Source organism: Pristiophorus japonicus, chromosome 6, assembly GCF_044704955.1.
Source record: "Pristiophorus japonicus isolate sPriJap1 chromosome 6, sPriJap1.hap1, whole genome shotgun sequence".
Taxonomy (NCBI): domain Eukaryota; kingdom Metazoa; phylum Chordata; class Chondrichthyes; family Pristiophoridae; genus Pristiophorus; species Pristiophorus japonicus.
The window spans coordinates 45,844,218-45,866,379 of NC_091982.1; the positions used below are offsets into that span (position 1 = coordinate 45,844,218).

The following is a 22,162-nucleotide window of genomic DNA, read 5'->3' on the forward strand; positions in this document are numbered from 1 at the left end:
TTTTAATGCTAGTTTTTAAACCGTGATTTTTAGTTTTGACCTCTCCTGCAGCCCCTTTATATTCATACATATTGTCCCTTCCTATCACCTTGTGGTTTACACTTACCCCAGTGCTACTCTGCTCTGTTGCCTCCTGCCTTTTGCATTCTTTCTTGGGGTCCTGTTCATCTGAGTTTTCACCCACTCTAACTAGCTCAGAGCCCTCTCCTGGGTTCCGAATACTCCTTGCACTGAGGCACCGAGCTTTCATGCTTGCCTTTTTATTACACCTTGACCCTTTAGAATTTTGCTGTACAGTGGCCTTTTTTGTTTCTTGCCTTGGGTTTCTCTGCCCTCCACTTTTACTCATCTCCTTTCTGTCTTTTGCTTTTGTCTCCATTTTGTTTCCCTCTGTCTCCCTGCATTGGTTCCCATCCCCCTGCCATATTAGTTTAACTCCTCCCCAACAGCACTAGCAAACACTTCCCCTCGGACATTGGTTCCGGTCCTGCCCAGGTGCAGACTGTCCGGTTTGTACTGGTCCCACCTCCCCCAGAACCGGTTCCAATGCCCCAGGAATTTGAATCCCTCCCTGCTGCACCACTGCTCAAGCAACGTATTCATTTGAGCTATCCTGTGATTCCTACTCTGACTAGCACATGGCACTGGTAGCAATCCCGAGATTACTACTTTTGAGGTCCTACATTTTAATTTAGCTCCTAGCTCCTTAAATTCGTCTCGTTGGACCTCATCCCTTTTTTTACCTATATCGTTGGTACCAATGTGCACCACGACAACTGGCTGTTCACCCTCCCTTTTCAGAATGTCCTGCACCCGCTCCGAGACATCCTTGAACCAGGGAGGCAAAATACCATCCTGGAGTCTCGGTTGCGGCCGCAGAAACGCCTATCTATTCCCCTCACCATCGAATCCCCTATCACTATCGCTCTCCCACTCTTTTTCCTGCCCTCCTGTGCAACAGCCAGCCACGATGCCATGAACTTGGCTGCTGCTGCCCTCCCCTGATGAGTCATCCCCCACAACAGTACTCAAAGCGGTGTATCTGTTTTGGAGGGGGATGACCGCAGGGGACCCCTGCACTACCTTCCTTGCACTGCTCTTCCTGCTGGTCTTCCATTCCCTAACTGGCTGTGGACCCTTCATCTGCAGTAAGACCAACTCACTACACGTGCTACTCACGTCATTCTCAGCATTGTGGATGCTCCAGAGTAAATCCACCCTCAGCTCCAATTCCACAACGCGGACCATCAGGATCTGGAGGCGGATACACTTCCCGCACACAGTCGTCAGGGACACCTGAGGCGTCCCTGATTTCCCACATAGTACAGGAGGAGCATATCACGTGACCGAGGTTACTTACACCAATCTCACTCAAAGTATGGCCAACCGAGCAGAGCGAGTTGTGGAAGTTTTAAACCGGTAATTGGTGCAGATTCTGACTGCGCTATGCAAGTACCAGTTCAATCTGTTTATAAATCGATGGCCCTTGCCCAGACCTTGCTGTGAGCACATCTTTAACCGATCCAAAACTGGGGTACAGGAGGAATGCCTTTGTATTTAACCGCCTAACTTTATTTTTTAAAAGTTGCATTTGAACTAAACTCGAGGTAGATCATAAAAAAATAATTTGCTATGAATTGTAAAATAACCAACGTTTTCACAACAAACAGTGCAGTACTTTAGATGCCAAGTTCACACTGAGGTTAAGGTGGTCTATTCTCAATTTTGTGGAAATGAGATTTAAATTCATGCAGAAAAAAATGAAAATTATTATTGGCACACAGACCTGTACTCAAAGGAATCAGATTATAAATAGGTTAAGCTATTTTAGTTCCTGTTTTTCCTTTAATAAATACACTTTCTATTTGAAGTCTTTCTGTGCCATGCAACATATTCTAGCCTCGAGGGGAGAGGGCTTAACATGCTCCCTGACTTATGGGCTCTGAAGGAAGTGTAGGATGATCTGGTCTCCGACGATATTCTTCTCTGAAGCTATTCCCTCTAAAAGCCCAGATAAGGAAATCTCCCATACATAGGAGCAAGCGACTAGTTGAAAAAAAGTGTCAAATTAGAAGAGTTTATCTATTTACGCCCTCACCACTGCCAGCTCATAGTAACCAGAAGTGCTCAAAGCAGAGTTAGTTCCCTCAACCTTGCTTTGCTTCCCTGATGTTTTCTTTCTGGCATTTCTCATGGAACTTGTTTCACAAAACACCCCCTCACATTTGTAAAATGAAATAATTTAAACAATACGTTAACAACAACATTCCTGTTAAGCTGCGCAGCGGTCCAGAGGTCCCACGCAGGCTGTTTGCAATGAGAAAACCGCGCATGGGCGGAAAGGTGAATGGGCCTCGCAGCCCGTTAAAGGGACCGTGCACCCAAAACAATTAAAGTCTTGGATTTCTATAGCACCTTTCAAGACCACCGGATGCCTCAAAGCGCTTTACAGCCAATGAAGTACTTTCTGAAATGTAGTCACCGTTGTAATGTAGGAAACACATCAGACAATTTGTGCATAATAAAGCTCCCATAAACAGCAATATGATAATGACCAGATAATCTGTTTTTTTTGTCATGTTGATTGAGGGATAAATATTGAACATAAGAACATAAGAACATAAGAACATAAGAATTAGGAACAGGAGTAGGCCATCTAGCCCCTCGAGCCTGCTCCGCCATTCAACAAGATCATGGCTGATCTGGCCGTGGACTCAGCTCCACTTACCCGCCCGCTCCCCGTAACCCTTAATTCTCTAATTGGTTAAAAATCTATCTGTGACTTGAATACATTCAATGAGCTAGCCTCAACTGCTTCCTTGGGCAGAGAATTCCACAGATTCACAACCCTCTGGGAGAAGAAATTCCTTCTCAACTCGGTTTTAAATTGCCTCCCCCCATATTTTGAGGTTGTGCCCCCTCGTTCTAGTCTCCCCGACCAGTGGAAACAACCTCTCTGCCTCTATCTTGTCTATCCCTTTCATTATTTTAAATGTTTCGATCAGATCCCCCTCATCCTTCTGAACTCCAACGAGTAAAGACCCAGTCTACTCAATCTATCATCATAAGGTAACCCCCTCATCTCCGGAATCAGCCTAGTGAATCGTCTCTGTACCCCCTCCAAAGCTAGTATATCCTTCCTTAAGTAAGGTGACCAAAACTGCACGCAGTATTCCAGGTGCGGCCTCACCAATACCCTATACACTTGCAGCAGGAACTCCCTGCTTTTGTACTCCATCCCTCTCGCAATGAAGGCCAACATTCCATTCGCCTTCCTGATTACCTGCTGCACCTGCAAACTAACTTTTTGGGATTCATGCACAAGGACCCCCAGGTCCCTCTGCACCACAGCATGTTGTAATTTCTCCCCATTCAAATAATATTCCCTTTTACTGTTTCTCCCCCCCCAAGGTGGATGACCTCACACTTTCCGACATTTTATTCCATCTGCCAAACCTTAGCCCATTCGCTTAACCTATCTAAATCTCTTTGCAGCCTTTCTGTGTCTTCTACACAACCCGCTTTCCCACTAATCTTTGTGTCATCTGCAAATTTTGTTACACTACACTCTGTCCCCTCTTCCAGATCATCTATGTATATTGTAAACAGTTGTGGTCCCAGCACCGATCCCTGTGGCACACCACTAACCAAGGATTTCCAACCCGAAAAGGACCCATTTATCCCGACTCTCTGCTTTCTGTTCGCCAGCCAATTCTCTATCCATGCTAATACATTTCCTCTGACTCCGCGTACCTTTATCTTCTGCAGTAACCTTTTGTGTGCTACCTTATCGAATGCCTTTTGAAAATCTAAATACACCACATATTGGCCAGGACACTGGGGATAACACCCCTGCTCTTCTTCGAAATAGTGCCATGGGATCTTTTACATCCACCTGAGGGAGCAGACGGAGCCTTGGTTTAACATCTCATCCGAAAGACAGCACCTCCGACAGTGCAACACCCCCTTAGCACTGCGCTGGAGTGTCAGTCTAGATTTTTTTGTGCTCAAGTCCCTGGAGTGGGACTTGAACCCACAACCTTCTGACTCATAGGCGAGTGTGCAACCCTGAGCCAAGGCTCAAAGTGAACATTAGTTAAAACTGTCTGGAATTGAAGTTTGTTTAAATCACAAGAGGCTGTTGTCAATAAAAATATCTTTAGCTGTGGCTCAATGTGCTGCACTGTCGGAGGTGCCGCCTTTCGGATGGAACTTTAATCCGCAGTCCCTTCTGCTCTCTCAGGTGGATGGAAAAGATTCCATGGCTCTATTTGTAAGAAGAGCTGGGAAGTTCTCCCCGGTGTCCTGCCCAATATTTATCCCTCAATCAACATAACAGAAACAGATTATCTGGTCATTATCACATTGCTGTTTGTGGGAGCTAGTTGTGCATTAATTGGCTGCCGCGTTTCCCACATTACAACAGTGACTACACTCCAAATGTACTTCCTTAACTGTAAAGCACTTTGAAACATCCGGTGGACATGAAAGGTGCTATATAAATGCAAGTCTTTATTTCTTTTAGAAGCAGAAATCAATTATATAATATGGGAGGGAAATTACATTTTTTTAATACTTTTATATATTAAGAACATAAGAACGTAAGAAATAGGAACAGGAATAGGCCATTTGACCCCTCGAGCCTGCTCCGATATTCAATAAGATCATGGCTGATCTGATCATGGACTCAGCTCCATTTCCCTGCCCACTCCCCATAACCCTTTACTCCCTTATCGCTCAAAAATCTGTCTATCTCCGCCTTAAATATATTCAATGACCCAGCCTCCACAGCTCTCTGGGGCAGAGAATTCCATAGATATACAAGAAGAAATTCCTCATCAGTTTTAAAAGGGCGGCCCCTTATTCTGAGACTATGCCCCCTAGTTTTAGTTTCCCCTATCAGTGGAAATATCTTCTCTGCATCCACTTTGTCGAGCCTCCTCATTATCTTGTATGTTTCGATAAGATCACCTCTCATTCTTCTGAACTCCAATGAGTATAGGCCCAACCTACTCAACCTATCTTCATCTCCGGAATCAACCTAGTGAATCTTCTCTGAACAGCTTCCAATGCAAGTATATCCTTTCTTAAATACGGAGACCAAAACTGTACGCAGTACTCTCGGTGTGGCCTCACCAATACCCTGTGCAGTTGTAGCAGGACTTCTCTGCTTTTATACTCCATCCCCCTTGCATTAAAAGTCAACATTCCATTTGACTTCCTGATTACTTGCTGTACCTGCATAGTAACTTTTTGTGTTTCATGCACAAGGACCTCCCAGGTCCCTCTCTACTGCAGTACTTTGTAATTTTTCTCCATTAAATTATAATTTGCTTTTCTATTTTTTCTGTCAAAGTGGATAACCTCACAGTATCCCACATTGTAATCCATCTGCCAAATTTTTGCCCACTTAGCCTGTCTATATCCCTTTATAGATTTTGTGTATCCTCCTCACAATTTGCTTTCCCACCCATTTTTGTATCATCAGCAAACTTGGCTACATTACACTCAGTCCCTTCATCCAAGTCATTAATATACATTGTAAATAGTTGAGGACCCAGCACCGATCCCTGCGCACCCCACTAGTTACTGTTTGCCAACCGGAAAATGACCCATTTGGTCCGACTCTGTTTTCTGTCAGTTAGTCGATCCTCTATCCATGCTAATATATTACCCCCAACCCCATGAACTTTTATCTTGTGCAGTAACCTTTTATGTGGCACCTTACCGAATGCCTTCTGGAAATCCAAATACACCATGTTATGTGTGTAAACTTGTATATACCTTGTACAGCCACCAGGGGACTCATCCCCTGGAGTCCCAAGGGATCCCACAATCCCTTTAGAGCACAGGTACTTAAGGAGGCCTCACAAGCTGGAGAGGCACTCTGGAGACCTGCAACAAAAGACTAAGGTCACACTTTACTTTGAGCTCACAATATCCAGTCAGACTCTTTATTCATATGCAACACACCACACCCACTGGTTCCCCCTTATCCACCCTGCTCATTACATCCTCAAAGAATACCAGCAAATTTGTCAAACATGATTTCCCTTTCGTAAAACCATGCTAACTCTGCTTGATTGAATTATGCTCTTCCAAATATCCTGCTACTGCTTCTTTAATAATAGATTCCAGCATTTTCCAAATGACAGATGTTAGGCTAACCACTTAGTTTCCTGCTTTCTATCTGCCTCCTTTTTTTAAAATACGGGCGTTACATTTACGGTTTTCCAATCCGCTGGGACCTCGCCAGTATCCAGGGAATTTTGGTAGATGATAACCAATGCATCCACTATCGCTGCTGCCACTTCTTTTAGGACTCTAGGATGCAAGCCATCAGGTCCAGGGGACTTGTCCGCCTTTAGTCCCATTATTTTACCGAGTACTACTTCTTTAGTGATAAGACGCATTAAACAGCTCCTTTAATAGCTCAGTCAGATTATCTAGTGAGTAGCTGAGCCATACAGACCAGGTTACATCCCCAGTCTCCGCAAGCAGCAAGGTCCCACACACATATTTGCTTCCTATCTAGTGACCCCTTCTATGTGTGTGTGCGCGTGAGAGCTAACTGAGAGCATCTGATGCCCATGAAGCTCTACTCCATTGCAAGCCGGTGCCTTCAGATGATGATGCAGGACAACTGGAAAAGGGAGGGGAAAGAGGAGACACAAAAGGTGACCATGAAACTACCGGATTGGTGTAAAAACTCATCTGGTTCACTAACGTCCTTTAGGGAAGGAAATCAGCCGTCCTTACCTGGTCAGGCCTATATGTGACTCCAGACCCACAGCATCGTGATTGACTCTTAATTGCCCTCTGAAATGGCAGCTCACTAGCTCCTTCTCTAGGGCAATTACGAATGGGCAATAAATGCTGGCCTTGCCAGCGACTCTTGCATTCCGTAAACAAAAAAAAAAGTAAAATTCAAAAACGAAGCTTACACAGAAGACTGACTATCTTCCGTGCTGGTTGACTGCTCCACTTTCAGTGGTGGAGGGACCTTGTCTCGACAAGGAGGATCTGGTGGTCGCATGGGAGGACGCTGCAGGCCAGATGCCTGGTGGGCCCGCTGTACATTAACGTTGCTATAATCGCCTGAGAAACACAAAGAAAAAGAAAGTTAACTCGCGCTGGCAAGTATCACTGAGAAATTACTGCTTCCACCATCAGAGGACCTTGCTTAGGGACCAGGAGGATACCTTGAGCCTCAATTGGAAAAGCTTTCACTGATCTGCTAAATCAGTTTCCTCAAATCTTGATGCAAAAACATAATACTGCGGATGCTAGAAATTTGAAATAAAAACAGAAAATGCTGGAAATGCTCAGCAGGTCAAGCAGCATCTGTAGGGAGAGAAACAGAGATAACATTTCAGGTTAATGACCTGAAGTACCTAGACCTTCCCTCCCCTGTTCCCTGCCTCTGTACTTGCGAAAAACCGGTTACATCTCTAACTTTTACCAGTTCTGAGGAAGGGTCATCGACCTGAAACGTTAACTCTGTTTCTATCTCCACAGATGTTGCCTGAGCTGCTGAGTATTTCCTGTTTTTATTTCTACAAATCTTAGGTTCCCCTATGCTTCCCCCCGCCCCTCACCCACCCCCCGAAATTCTGTAAAATAACAGTAATGCTTTTCTTTAATTGATTTGAAAATTCCATCTCAGTCCCATTCACAGAAGTTATATTTTAGCTACTCATGAAAAACTTTGGTGTATAGGGTGCTTAACACCGTCACCTCCCACGCACACATTTGCTTCTTATGAAAACTGTTGCAAAAGAGACTGATGTTATTCAACCCCCCACACCCCAATACCAGCTGCCCTTCCCTCCTGAACATGCTGACTATTCCCATGGTGTGGGCCGACAGCAACTGGCAGTCCTCTGCTCCCTCAGCCAAGTGACGGTCTCCAAGAACGATCTCCGGTGAGTGTTGGAAGGCTACATCTTGGTTCTCACTAGACTTCCATACATCTACTTTCTAACACAGGTCACCGGCTAATGTGTTTCCGCACCAGTTCAGGGGCACTCTACTGCTCCCCTATCGCTGCCCAATTGAGCTCAGTAAATTCAGTAGAGAACAGAGGTCAAGCCCAGGACCTTCCTGATTTGTATGGTTTCGCACCGCATTGAGCACTAAAGGGAGATATCATACACTCACTGGTACCCTCCGCCTTCCCCTTGTTTGTGGTTTAGGTTTTTCAGAGGCAACTTAGAGAAGCCATTTTGTGAAGAATCCCTTCTCCAGTAACAATGAGATCAACTTTCATGTCATCATGTCAGGCAAAGACACAAGTAAGACATCTGCTGTCATGTAGCCTCTGATCAGCATCATTAAAACACAAAACACAAGAACTGGAAACGAGATACACTCCTTAGGGTGCCGAAATCTCCTGGAACATTCAGGATTTGACGGAAAATTGGAGAGAAGATCTGTTTTTACTACAAGGGATTCCATGGAGCAGGAGGGTTGTGGAGAAGCAACTCTATAAATGTACGAGTGATGTGACTGCCTGAATGTGGTAGAACAGGGTGATACTGTCACAGAACCGGGGAAGATGTGTAAGCAAATGATTGGCAGAAATGAAACTTGAAGAGGGAGCTTGTGATCCAAGCGGTTGTGGGTTGGCAGCTGTGACAGCCGGTTATAAACTTTCACTCCAATGACGAAGCAACAAATCAAATCTGTTCGACAGAAAGTTCTCCTTCTTTCCTGGTCACGTCTCATTACTGGAATTGAATCGTTTAAATCAGGCCCTGGCTTGTTTGATGAGTTATTAGGAAACCTCTTGGGTCACTATTTCAGCACATAAGGTTTTGCTCTTAATTTATTTTGTCTGTTCAGCTCTTGGATTTGAAATGGAAACTAGAAGTTTTAAACTGGCAGCAAATTTTAACAATTAAAGTTGTTCGAACCTCGTGTCCATCCACGGGATCTTTCATGGTGCTGGTAAGGACTTACCAGGGTCACAGTTCAAACTTTGAGCAGAGAGGCTGCTGTCAGACTTAATGGGATCAGTCATCGAGGAATATTAAAAAATAAAAAGCAATAAATCTGTATTCTGAAGCATGGCACAGCTGGGTTTCTTCAAAGTGACATGTGCAATCTAATTGAATTTTATACTAGAATAAAAGGTTTCTGGTTTTAAAAAAAAGTCTTGCATCACCAAGACACCCCCACCCGCCCCGCTTCTCCACCCAGACCCCTCTCTCCACCCAGACTCCTCGCCCACCACCCAGACTCCTCGCCCACCACCCAGACTCCTCGCCCACCACCCCCTCCCCAGCACGCGGCTGGATGCTACTTTCCCTGTGCCCTGATGTGCTGTGTTGGAGCAGCTAGTTATTGGTTGTGTTGCTTTCTACTGCTGACCTCAAGCAATTACTACAATTAGTCGAGCTGACCAGTGACAACTCCTCTCTTCATAAAACATTTGTGTTACCATGCTGTTCAGCTTTTCCACCCATGTTGCACACCATTTTAGCCGATAACCAATCAGCAGTATCCAGGGGAGTAAAGCACAAAAAATACTTGCACACTTGGCTTTGCATCTTTACCACAAAATGTACAAAAATGGTGAAGTATGCCTGCATACGCTTTGCAAATGTGAGTATTGAGATCACCTGCCCAATGATAGTATCCATTACTCATACTTTTATACATGCAATTAGCCACATCTGGATTCCCAATTTTCCACATGTGGCTACTGGCCACGCTAAAAACAGCTTTGGGCCCTGACTCCGTTAGGTGCGTCGAGGAGGCTCAAGCACGTGGGGAGATCTCGTCCGAACTGACCCCCGTCCGGACGGAATTCCTCATCGGCGCCAAACCCCGGAACCTCCCTCGGGAGCCGGCGCCTCACAACTTGAGCCGCCTCGGGGAAATCCCCTCCGTGCCTTTCAGTTCTGCGCGGAGGGGTTTCCTGTACGGGCTGCTCCTGCACACTCTCAACCTTGCCATCCTCGTCTGCCGACCGGACACGCCATGGCGTACCATCTTGCCGTCCGGAGGAGGCGGGGGTCCCCGATGGAGTGCACTCTACGCGGGAGTCCTCCCATTATTCATCGGGGACTTGGCCTGGAGGGTGGTGCACGGAGCAGTCCCGTGCAATAAATTTTTAAGTCGGTTCACGGGCTCCCAGGCCGCCTGCAATTTCTGCGGTCTGGAAGAGACCGTGTTCCACGTTTTTATGGAGTGTGCGAGGTTGCAGCCCCTGTTCCATTATTTAAAGGGGCTGCTCCTCAATTTCTGGTTGCACTTCAGTCCCACACTCCTGATCTTTGGGCACCCTGTGCGGAGGGGAGCGGGTAAGTCCGAGGGCCTCCTCGTAGGACTGCTCCTGGGCACGGCCAAGGGTGCCATCAGCCGGTCCAGGTAGCGGGCTGTCGAGGGGGTCGTTCAGCCCGACTGCCTGCCTCTCTTCCGTGCCTACATCCGGGCCAGGGTGTCCCTAGAGATGGAGCACGCGGTGTCCACCAGTACGCTCGCGGCCTTCCGCGAGAGGTGGGCGCCGGAGGGACTGGAGTGCATCGTCACCCCCGGCAACCAAATTTTAATTTGATTTTATTTGTTTTAAAGTCTAATTTATTTTAAATGCCGGTTTTAGTGTCCCCCTCCCCTTTTATCGGGGGGCACTTGGAAAAAATTATGATTTTAGTGCCCAAAAAACCCCCCCAAAAAACACAAAAGAATCACCATAAAAACAACAAACAAACAAAAAAAAGGGCACGTGAAAAGTGTTTGGAGTGTCCCCCAGATAGGGGGGCACTTGATTTAATGTTGATTTGGTTTACTCCAAAAGAGTTGTGGCTACTGGCCAACATATTGGACCACACTGCCCTCAATCGCCATCCTGGTCTTTTTTTATATGGTGACAAAGGACCCATATTTGCCCAGGAGTTGCTCCGTTTTTTTTTGGAGAAACTTGATTTTTCTGGAGTTCTTAAAAATCCTCATTCTGCACATTTAGTTTTCGCCAGTGTAAGTGAGTTAGTTAGAAATTTAGTCTAGTTTAGTTTTTTTTCCCCAAAAGGGGGCATTACCAGCCATCTTTGCCTGTTTTGGCCATTTAAACCAGTTCGGACAGCTAATAGTTGCTCCAAACTAACTTAGGCCACGAATGTGGCCACAGAAAACCCTTGCGGAGAGTTAAGAAATCAGCGCGGGTAGTGGGGAGGAAGGGAAGCACAGAGGGCCTTGCAAAGCATTAAACACCTTCTCAACAACATTCATGAAGCATAAAATCCATCAATAATAAATAATAAATAAATAAAAAATAAAACTTACATCATACTCGGCCGGGGAAGTCAACGGGCCTGGCCGGCCAGTGAGGTAGGCCACTCAGCCGGGAAAACTCACCAGCAGGAGAATGCACCACCAGGCAGGAGAACTCAGAACGCACCAGCAGGAGGACGCACTGGCAAGCCCTTCGGCTAGGGCTAGGGGTGGGAGAACGCACCGGCAGGCGAATGCACCTATGATTGTGACCCTGGTTACCAAGGCAGCCTGATCTTTTTGGCGCAGATCAAAGTTCCACTCACCCTCGGGTTAGGCCATGTCAAAATGAAGAGATCCTAATGGGAAACTTACAACATTTTTTTTTGGCGTACTTGGGCCAGAAAAAAAAAAATCGGGCGTAACTCTTCAAGTACGCAAAAAAAATGCTTTGGGGAAAATTGAGCCCATTATTTCTGAACTTGTGCTACCTGTTTCATTGCTAGAATTAAGAGCGAAAGTGATTCACTGAAATAAAATCCAGTGAAAGCCCTTTCATGGAAACAACTGATTTAGTGGAGACTCAATTCAATTTAAAATGGTGAAATGAACCATACAGAACTTTGAGAATGAAAGTACACTATGGAACTGGCATGCTAATAGAGATTGCAACATTAATATTCCATGCCCGTCCAGCAACTACTTTAAATGATATCAATTGCATTTACCATCTTCAGTATAAACCATCTTGGAAGAAGTCGGCTTTGAGCGAAAGGATGATGCTCGAGAGACACTGGCGTTGGTCTGGTCAAGCGACAGTGCCCCATTGACAGACTTTGGTGCAAGCTTCAGACCCCCATCTTTCACTTTTGGTGTGAGCCTCCCCACATCAGTCTCCGAGTACGGCCGCCAATTCTGGTTACCTGCAGCTTGCCGAAGAGGAGATTCAGTTTCTCCTACCCTTGGGATGCCCATATTCGGTCTGGTCATACGCAGCAGCGGTACAGGGCTTGGTGGGGAGCTCAGACCACCTGTTTCCAGAGTATTGGCATTCTGGTTTGTGTTGCCTGCGCCATCTGCAAAAACAAAAAAGATTTTTTTTTAAACTTTTAAAGATTTTTTTTTTCTTCAGCGGAACAAAGACAGTCAACAAAACAGATGCAAGAGGTTGAATCATTTACTACACAGCAAGTGGGCAGCAGTTCCTGACCAGATGACTGCCGCCCAATCCCTGGAATCATTTGCTGGCTTGCACATATTTACAACCAGTTACTACGGACCTATATCTACTCTCTCTTCCGCAGCCATGGACAAAACATTTGCGAGAAGAGGAAGGATTTTATAGCATTGGATCGGAGGAAAATGTCTTGTCTGGCATTCAGGGTAAAGTCCAATTATTCAACCAGAGTTTTCCTCTAGTGATGCGAAATATATTCCACCATGAGCTGAGGTAACCGGTTCTTGTTTGCAAACTGTATTGGCAATATTCCAAAATAAAAATGTGTGAAAGGATACAACTGGTCCATAAGCCTCTATATCCGAGTGGATCGCAGTAGCAGCTCCAAATGGAACCTCATAGCCCGAATAAGCATCGCGTCATGTAGTAACAGGTTGGCACAACATCTTCACCATGAAAGCCAAGGGCCACTAAGGTACAGTAGTTGCGGTCCCAATGATAGCAACAATCGATTTAATAAATTTCCACCCCAGTAAAACTAGACTGGTCAGCTGTTTCACATTGTCTTTATGTCGGGTGATGGAAGAGCATCAGTAGTGCCACAAGCCTTAAGCCAATCTGTCTTTAACTGATACATTGTAGCCAATGTGTATAGGCTTCCTACCATTGTTTTTCTCTGACTTCATTAATAGTTATTTAGGTCCGACCTCCACCCCACCTTTCCCCAGAGTGTCCCATAAGTGACTGGCTTCAATGAGACAGAATAGAACAGAAAAATCAATGCTTCTCCCACACATTAAATGAACGCAAGCCTTGCTGTGCTGCCAAAAGGTCAAGCAACTTTGACTCTGGCCTCATGCAAGAATAAGCAACATTTTAGATGTTCATTTGGGAATCGATGACACTTTTCAACAGGGAAATATCCCAGTGTAGCTCGTGTATCGCAGTCAGCTGTTTACTAAAGTACCAAGACGATTTTTTTTTAATTTTTTTTTTTTAAAGTGGGTCAGAAGAGTCTGGCAGCACTGACTTTGCAGGGATCAAAATCATTGCATCCCTCTGCTCTCAAAACAATTGAGGGAGGAATCTCCTTAAAACCTGCCTTAAATCTGCAGAAGTATCAGGATCATTCCACAAGACAAGTTGGGCGAGTGTCCAAAGGTTAAACATATCTTTTTCCAAATCCTAGTTCAAATCAGTGCACGATGCTTTGGAATGTATTCCAGACACTGATCTCCGTTCCAAAGAGATCTGTCTGTGTACATAATACATTTCCATATAAATTTACACAAATTGAGCAACACAAAAAAGGCCGGTCCTCCCAGCTCATTCAGGATTGCTACGTGGATGAAAAATAAGTGCATCTGGCTGAAACAGTTATGGAAATACAGTAAGTGCCTGACCCACTTTTGGAAATGGATGTGGTACTTGAGCAAAAAAGTGACTGTAATACTCTGCACATTGCACGCACAGAGGTAATTGCCTGATGAAAACAGTGGCAGCCTTACAGACACAATCCACGTCCGGACCGGGGTCAAGCAGTGTTGCGTCATCGCGCCAACACTCTTCCCGATCTTCCGCGGTGCCGTGCTCCTCACTCTCAACAAGCTCCCTGCTGGAGTGGAACTAAACTATAGAACCAATGGGAATCTGTTCAAACTTCGTCGCCTCCAGGCTAGATCCAAGGTCGTCCCATCATCTGTCATCGAACTACAGTATGCGGACGATGCTTGCGTCTGCGCACATTCAGAGGCCGAACTCCTAACCATTGTCAACGTCTTCACTGAGGCGTATGAAAGCCTTACACTAAACATCCGTAAGACAAAGGTCCTCCACCAACTTGACCCCGCCTCATAGCACTGCCACCCGGTCATCAAAATCCAAGGCGCGGCCTTGGACAACATGGACCATTTTCCATACCTCGGGAGCCCACTATCAGCAAGGGCAGACATCGATAACAAGGTCCAAAACCGCCTCCAGTGTGCCAGCGCAGCCTTCAGTCACCTGAGGAAGAGTGTTTTTGAAGATCAGGACCTCAAATCTGGCACCAAGCTTATGGTCTACAGGGCAGTAGTGATACCCACCCTCCTATATGGCTCAGAGACGTGGACCATATACAGTAGACACCTCAAAGCACTGAAGAAGTACCACCAATGCTGCCTCCGCAAAATCCTACAACTCCATTGGGAGGATAGACACATCAATGTCAGTGTTCTCGATCAGGCCAACACATCCCCAGCATCGAAGCACTGACCACACTCGACCAACTCCGTTGGGCGGGCCACCTCGTCCGCATGCCGACACGAAACTCCCAAAGCAAGCGTTCTATTTGGAACTTGTACATGGCAAGTGAGCCCCAGGTGGGCAGAGGAAACATTTCAAGGACACCCTCAAAGCCTCCCTCATAAAGTGCAACATCCCCACCAGCACTGGGAGTCCCTGGCCCAAGACCGTCCTAAGTGGAGGATGAGCATCCGGGAGGACGCTGGGCACCTCGAGTCTCGTCGCCGAGAGCATGCAGAAAACTAGCGCAGACAGCGGAAGAAGCGTGCGGCAAACCAGATTACCCACCCACCCGTTCCTTCAACCACTGTCTGTCCCACCTGTGACAGAAACTGTAATTCCCGCATTGGATTGTACTACCACCTGAGAACTCAATTTTAGAGTGGAAGCAAGTCATCCTCGATTTCGAGGGACTACCTCTGATAATGGTGCAGATGCGCATTTAAAAATGGGAAACATAGGGTGACTTGGCAATATTTCTACACCAACTCTTCCCACTGGCTATCCATAGCAGAGAAAATCTATTTGTGCACGGAACAGATTTGGGCTGCCCCACAGTATATAATAGACAGTTAGGTAAGGAAAGCAAAACATTAAAAAAAATATATAATTTCTATTGAGCAAAGTAGGTGAAATGCCAAGGCCCAGAATCCCAGTCACCAGCAAGATTGAAAATCAGAGGCAACACATGTCCAGAAATCAAGTAGTAAGTGGTTCGACAATACTCATTTTGGGGTTTAAAATCTGCAAATTAAGGGAGGAAAGGGAGGGGGAAGAGAAAGATAGGAGTAATTCAAGTGAGAGCATAGAAAGGAGGGCAATTATATAGAAGGGCATATTTTAAGTAGGTGAAATAATAGAGGAAAGTTTAGAAGAGCAATGATCACTAAGTAGGGTCTCCCAGGACAAAAGTGGATCTCAGATAACATGCCTGCCTTGGAAGTCAACCCTTTGCTGAAGCCTCAGTAATCCTACCCAATTACCTCCAGAACATTCTTGTTGATTGACAAGCCAGTCTGGCTCACCTGGTGGACTAGATTGGTTACCTAGGGCTGGGAGTCTTCTCATGTAGCTCCAGTTGTCCCTGCAATGCCAAAGCCCCAACAGGTAAGGTGCTGCTCATTGGACAAGCAGCAGAAAAGCTTACCAGTGATTCATATTGGTACGATATACAGGTTTTAACTGGTCAAGCTCCAGCAATATCCCTATGTACATTTGGGTTCCCTCTACCCCCATAAACTCTCTGCCCCCATAAAGATACGTCCCATTTACTTTAATGAAGGGCAACCAGAAATCCTAAAATGGTAGAGATTTCTCAATGGTTTAGTTTGGAGACTCGGAATAGTGATGCATATGTCAAACCACCTCCCCCAACCCCTCAAAACAAGGGTTGTGTCCCAGATGCTGGAGATGGCCCATGTGCTTGATGCAAGAAATCCAGCAATTGTACAGGTCAGTCAGTCAAAATCCTTGAAGGTAGTACGTAGAATGAGAAATGAGAACACGTGAAACAGATGCAACAGGCAAGAGTATAAGGTTCACCTTAAAAATATTCCTAATTTGGCAGAGAGAGCATCATTCTGCGTCAGCGTGAATTATATGGAAATGATGGGATACAACTTTTCTTCAAAAAACTTTATTCATTCACAGGATGAGGGCATCGCTGGCAAGGCTGGCATGTATTGTCCATCACTAATTTCCATCTAGACTTGACTATTCCAACACACTCCTGGCTGGCCTCCCACATTCTACCCTATGCAAGCCAGAGGTGATCCAAAACTCGGCTGCCCGTATTCTAACTCGCCCATCCCCCGTGCTCCGTGACCTGCAACACTGATTTCAAAATTCTCATCCTTATTTTCAAATCCCTCCATGGCCTCACCCCTCCCTAGCTCTAATCTCCTCCAACCCCACAACCTCCATCACCGCCCCCCGCCCCCATCTCTGTAATCTCCTCCAGCCCTCAACCCCTCTCACCACCCCCGCAAGATGTCTGCACTCCCCTAATTCTGCCCTCGAGCATCCCTGATTATAATCGCTCAACCACTGGTGGCCGTGCCTTCTGTTGTCTAGGCCCCAAGCTCTGGAACACCCTGCCTAAACCTCTCCGTCTCTCTACTTCTCTTTCCTGCTTCAAGACGTTCCTTAAAACATACCTCTTTGACCAAACGTTTGGCCACCTGCGCTAATTTCTACTTATGCGGCTCGGTTTTTAATCTCATAACATTCCTGTGAAGTCCCTTGGGACGTTTCACTATGTTAAAGGCGCTATATAAATGCAATTGATTGTTGTTGTTGACAGAGTGGCTTGCTCGGCCATTGCAGAGGGCAGTTAAGAGTCAAGCACATTGCTGTGGGTCTGGAGTCGCATATAGGCCAGACCGGGTAAGGATGGCAGGTTTAATTCCCTAAAGGGCATAGGTGAGCCAGTTGGGTTTTCCCAACAATCCGGTAGTTACACGGTCACCTTTACTGATGCTAGCTTTTTAATAGCATGGCCCAAAAGATTTCAGGTTGTTTAGTCTTTTGTACCGAGATAGTTCCAGTCCATTTAACAGTAAAGCGTTCTCTGAATGGGCAGAATCTATGAGCACAATTCACCCCCAGGATACAGTGCCAGTCCTCTCCCAAATCAGTCTATCCCACCCGCTCAATCCTTATAGCCAAGAGGGAAGACGATTAAGGGGATCCTATCGAAGTATGTAAAATATTAAATGGCTTATATAGAGTCCAGATTATTAATTTTTTTTATACAGTAAGTTAGGCTCATTGGACCAGAGGTCGTAGAGATAGTGGAAAGTAAAAAAAAAAAAATCAGGAATCAGAAAAAATTCCGTACAAAAGGGAGGTAAATGTCTGAAATAATCCTCCGGGGCAGCCCGATAGAGATGCAGAATTTAGTGGCATTTAAAATATAGTAGGACGTTAGACTGGGAGAACTGGAGCACCAAAGGGATGAATTTCAGAAGATCGAATGGTCTTTAAGTTGCACTCTCATTATTGCAGGTCAGGAGAAAGCAGCAAGTTAACATTTGTATCCCTGCCCACTCCCCCCGGTCCTCCCTCCGCCCCCCCCACGCCACACAGTCACTGAGTCGAGGAAAAGGCTTCTAACGAGGAGAGGCAGCCCTGTGTCATTCAACAAGCACAACTGTGTGCGTTCAACTCAAATGGAAAAAAAAAGTAGACGCCTCTCATTAACACAGGCCCACTGAATAAAAGTCCTCGACTGCCAGCCCTGTAATTAGGATTCTGACCCAAAGACTGCGTCGTTAAACTGCAGGACCATATATATTTAAAAAATCATTTGGAAAACAGGGATCTTGACAGCTTATCCAGCTAGCAGCTGCAAGCAATTGATTAAACCAGACACCACTGGTCTCACGAAAGAGACAAGTGCTGGCGCCAAGCGGCGAGAGCTTCAGACGCGTATAACAATCAACGTCATAAAATCGGCGTCCAGTACTGCAGACCGATGGCTGGCCGATTAACAGAACAAAATGTGCGCGCACAAATTTTAAAAAAACGAATGCAGCCCCGCTTCGACAGTAAGAATCAGGCGGCAGGATCTAATTAACCTCCTCAAATTCCTCAGGCTAGTTGCTGATCAGCCATATAGAGCACTGAAAGAAAAGGAGAGGGGTAATGTGATCACAGTTCCTTGCTGGAGCCATGTCACCTCACATAGATGTCTGGGGCCTCTATTCCCATTCCAAACCCATTGGGACCACATTAACTCCCTCCCGAACAGCACTGTTGGTAGGAGCTTCACCTCCCAGACTGCAGCGGTTCAAGGTGGCAGCTCGCCACCACCTTCCCGAGGTCAATTAGGGGAGGACAATAAATGCTGACGTTGCCAGTGACGCCCACAGCCCCACGAATAAATTAATAAAAAAAGGAATGTGTTCTGGTGGGAAGAAGCAGTTCTCTCTCCAAATGAGCTCCTTTTAAAGGGGTTGGCCATTTTGAGATTATCTACAGATTATCGAGGGGAGTCGAAGGATAGCCACCAGGGGATTGCAGTATTCATCTCCTGTCCAACAGATACTCCAGAGCCAAACTAAAAACATTGTAAAGTCAGAGCCTTGGGTATATTAATTCAAAACGCAGAGGGGCCAAGAAACGAGGGAGGACTTCACAAGCAACAACAACCCTTTAACCAGATCATATTTGTTATCTTGTGCAAGTAATGTTAGTGCATCAAGGCACACAGAACACAATTTATACCACAGACAGTCTCTGCTGGTAACTGTGTGAATGGTTGGGGTTGCTGGTCAGTGAAGTGCAGGCGAAGTAGTTTAAGGACAGCATGGTTTGAAATTCAATTAACAGAGTGTGCCAGGGCAGCCAACCTCTTCAACAATTTGATCCTCTCATGAGACACTTCCTAGGCCAAAGTTTCTGCTTTTGCGGGGGGGGGGGGGGGGGAAAAGAGAGCGCCTTCTCCAGTCTGCAAATTACTAGGTCTAATATTTGTCAAATTCCAGTAAGAACCTCCAAAGAATAAATCATTCTTTATCTGCCCAATTTGAACCTTTACAGAATCTTATTCAAAGGTAACTAAATTAAACTAGCACAGTGGATCAGATTAGAGTGCGTTAATCCTTGCTTTGCTGAACAGAAATTCAGTACATTTATGCTAAGAAATACTGTTTATAAAGGGCATTCATGCTGCCAGAGGCAACCTAAAATTATCAGGTTTTATGCCACAGGAACCTTCCAGGTACCCACGGGGACCATTTCAGGAATCTGCCATTTTGTCCTGCTCCATTAAGGCGGTACTTGAATACTTGAATCAGCCTGCACCCGACTGTAGCAGGTGCAGTAGACAAGGATCATGTTGCTCAGTTCTTACAGCAATCTCTGCAAAATTATTTACAATCAATCACAGAACTGCTGCTCACTATCCCAGTTTAGCTTTTGCTGCATATTACACACGTTTTATTTACTTGACTTTTATATACCAGGTGTGGAGTGGCAGACTAAGATGTATATAGAAAAAAAATGTATGAAGTCGTGCATGGATAGTGTCATGTATGTATCCTTGGGTTTACTAGCCACCAGGTGGTGCCATTGTCAGAGGTCATTGTGTGTGCAGCCCAGGTATAAAAGGCCAGCCATCTTGTAATGTAATCACTTGGGACCCTAATAAAGTAGAGCCAGGTTTGTACCTGTTCGGAGTTTACGGTATTCAGTCTATTGAGTTATTGCATACACAACAGATAGTGAAGTAAATGTTCCTGCTACCGCCTCATTATCCTGTGTTTTCCAGATAAAATGACTTCAAAGACTGGAATTGGCGAACACCATGAGAGGGAGAGAGGGGGAGCGCGCGAGCGAGAACCCGAGAGAGGGGGAGCGCGCGAGCGAGAACCCGAGAGAGGGGGAGCGCGCGAGCGAGAACCCGAGAGAGGGGGAGCGCGCGAGCGAGAACCCGAGAGAGGGGGAGCGCGCGAGCGAGAACCCGAGAGAGGGGGAGCGCGCGAGCGAGAACCCGAGAGAGGGGGAGCGCGCGAGCGAGAACCCGAGAGAGGGGGAGCGCGCGAGCGAGAACCCGAGAGAGGGGGAGCGCCCGAGCGAGAACCCGGGAGAGGGGGAGCGCGCGAGCGAGAACCCGGGAGAGGGGGAGCGCGCGAGCGAGAACCCGGGAGAGGGGGAGCGCGCGAGCGAGAACCCGGGAGAGGGGGAGCGCGCGAGCGAGAACCCGGGAGAGGGGGAGCGCGCGAGCGAGAACCCGGGAGAGGGGGAGCGCGCGAGCGAGAACCCGGGAGAGGGGGAGCGCGCGAGCGAGAACCCGGGAGAGGGGGAGCGCGCGAGCGAGAACCCGGGAGAGGGGGAGCGCGCGAGCGAGAACCCGGGAGAGGGGGAGCGCGCGAGCGAGAACCCGGGAGAGGGGGAGCGCGCGAGCGAGAACCCGGGAGAGGGGGAGCGCGCGAGCGAGAACCCGGGAGAGGGGGAGCGCGCGAGCGAGAACCCGGGAGAGGGGGAGCGCGCGAGCGAGAACCCGGGAGAGGGGGAGCGCGCGAGCGAGAACCCGGGGGAGCGAGAACCCGAGAGAGGGGGAGCGCGCGAGCGAGAACCCGAGAGAGGGGGAGCGCGCGAAAAGGAGAATGAGGGAGAGAGAGGGCGCGAGCGAGAATGAGAATGCGAGAGCGAGTGAGAATGAGAATGAGAGAGAGCGCGCCAGAGAAAGAATGAGGGAGCGAGAAAGAATGAGGGAGCACTCTAAGGGAAAATATGAGGTAAGAGAGCACGCGACACAGACAGGGCGCCACAGATAGGGCGAGGTGTAAGTGAGAGTGAGATGATACATTAGTGAAAAATGCCAGCATGGGGCAGTAAGGAAAGCCAAAGGCTCTAGGAATATGGAATTTACAAACATCAATGCTCAGTTACATCAAACAACCTCAATAGATGTTGATTTAAACTATTCCACTGTGCTGCTCTGTGCTTTAATGCGCTGTGAAGAAAATGGTCTTTTCAAATGGATGGGTTTGGTCATTGTTTGAATTTGAAGTACATCGCTCCTGTGATGGCCTTAAAAAGCACCATCTTCCCCACGTCCCCCCACCCCCCCACCATTCGATTCCTGGTCTCTGCGAGGCAGATCATCCCAATCAGGGCAGCAGTTGGCCTCAGAGTCCCTGGGCTGGGGAAAATAATAAAACCACCCAGAAACTCCTGCTGGACTTTCAGTAAGAGCAGGGTCAAACTAAACTGAATCCCGCCCACAAATCGATGGCTGGCCACAACTGTATAGGCTCACACGTGAAAAATAGGTTCTTGTATGAGGTACCAGAGGGCTACTAGCATCCGTGTAACTGTACAAGAATTATTGCATTCACAAAAGGGAAAGGGAGAGAGAAATGTCAATGGTGCGACACGTGAAGACAGGCACTGAGTTTAAGCAGGATGTTGACCACATGTGCTGACTAGCAGTGCCACCCTCTCCCTCCCACAATAAACAACAAAAATCAAACATCTATGGTACGTTCTCCATAGAATTCCAGTCACACAACATGCATGCAAAGGTAGGCCTCACAGGCCGCCAGTGAGGAGTACTGACCTTCCACATCCTCAGAATAGGAAGCGTTGAGGTTGTGCCGAGGCCGAGTGGGGCGTTTAGAGATTGTGATTGGCTGACGTTTCCTCGGCGCGGCTCTGGGAGGGGGTATTGGAGGAGCAGCGTTCTCCTCTGGTGGGGACTGCAATATCTGGAACATTGGAACAAAATGGAGACTCATTTCCAGGATCCCTTTTTTTTTTAAAAAAAAGACAATTCTCACCCACTCAACTATTGTTCCTTCTGCTTCTTTCTCCAACGATTTTCGTTCAAAACGTCCAAAGGGTCGTATTTCCGTGGTCCCCAGCCGTAACTTCGGCAGGACATCCCCGGGGAAACGGCCGTTTCCGACAGGTCTCCGCCGAAGTCGCGGCAGGGACGCACCACAGGAATTCCAGGCACAGGTGCTTACCTTCGGCAGGAAA

General features: G+C 46.9%; 1 protein-coding gene across 4 annotated transcripts in view; it reads right to left on the bottom strand.

Moving 5' to 3' along the window:
- ophn1 (oligophrenin 1) overlaps positions 1-22,162 on the bottom strand; it is a 218,430-nt gene that overhangs the window by 40,931 nt on the left and 155,337 nt on the right. For 3 of the 4 annotated variants that reach the window (XM_070882805.1, XM_070882806.1, XM_070882804.1), the window contains exons 19-21: positions 21,741-21,888; positions 11,943-12,290; positions 6,945-7,098 (exon numbers count right to left, since the gene is read on the bottom strand). In XM_070882805.1, coding sequence (XP_070738906.1) covers positions 6,945-7,098; positions 11,943-12,290; positions 21,741-21,888 — 650 coding nt within the window. The remainder of the gene's footprint in view (positions 1-6,944; positions 7,099-11,942; positions 12,291-21,740; positions 21,889-22,162) is intronic. The other variant, XM_070882807.1, reaches the window with a different exon arrangement.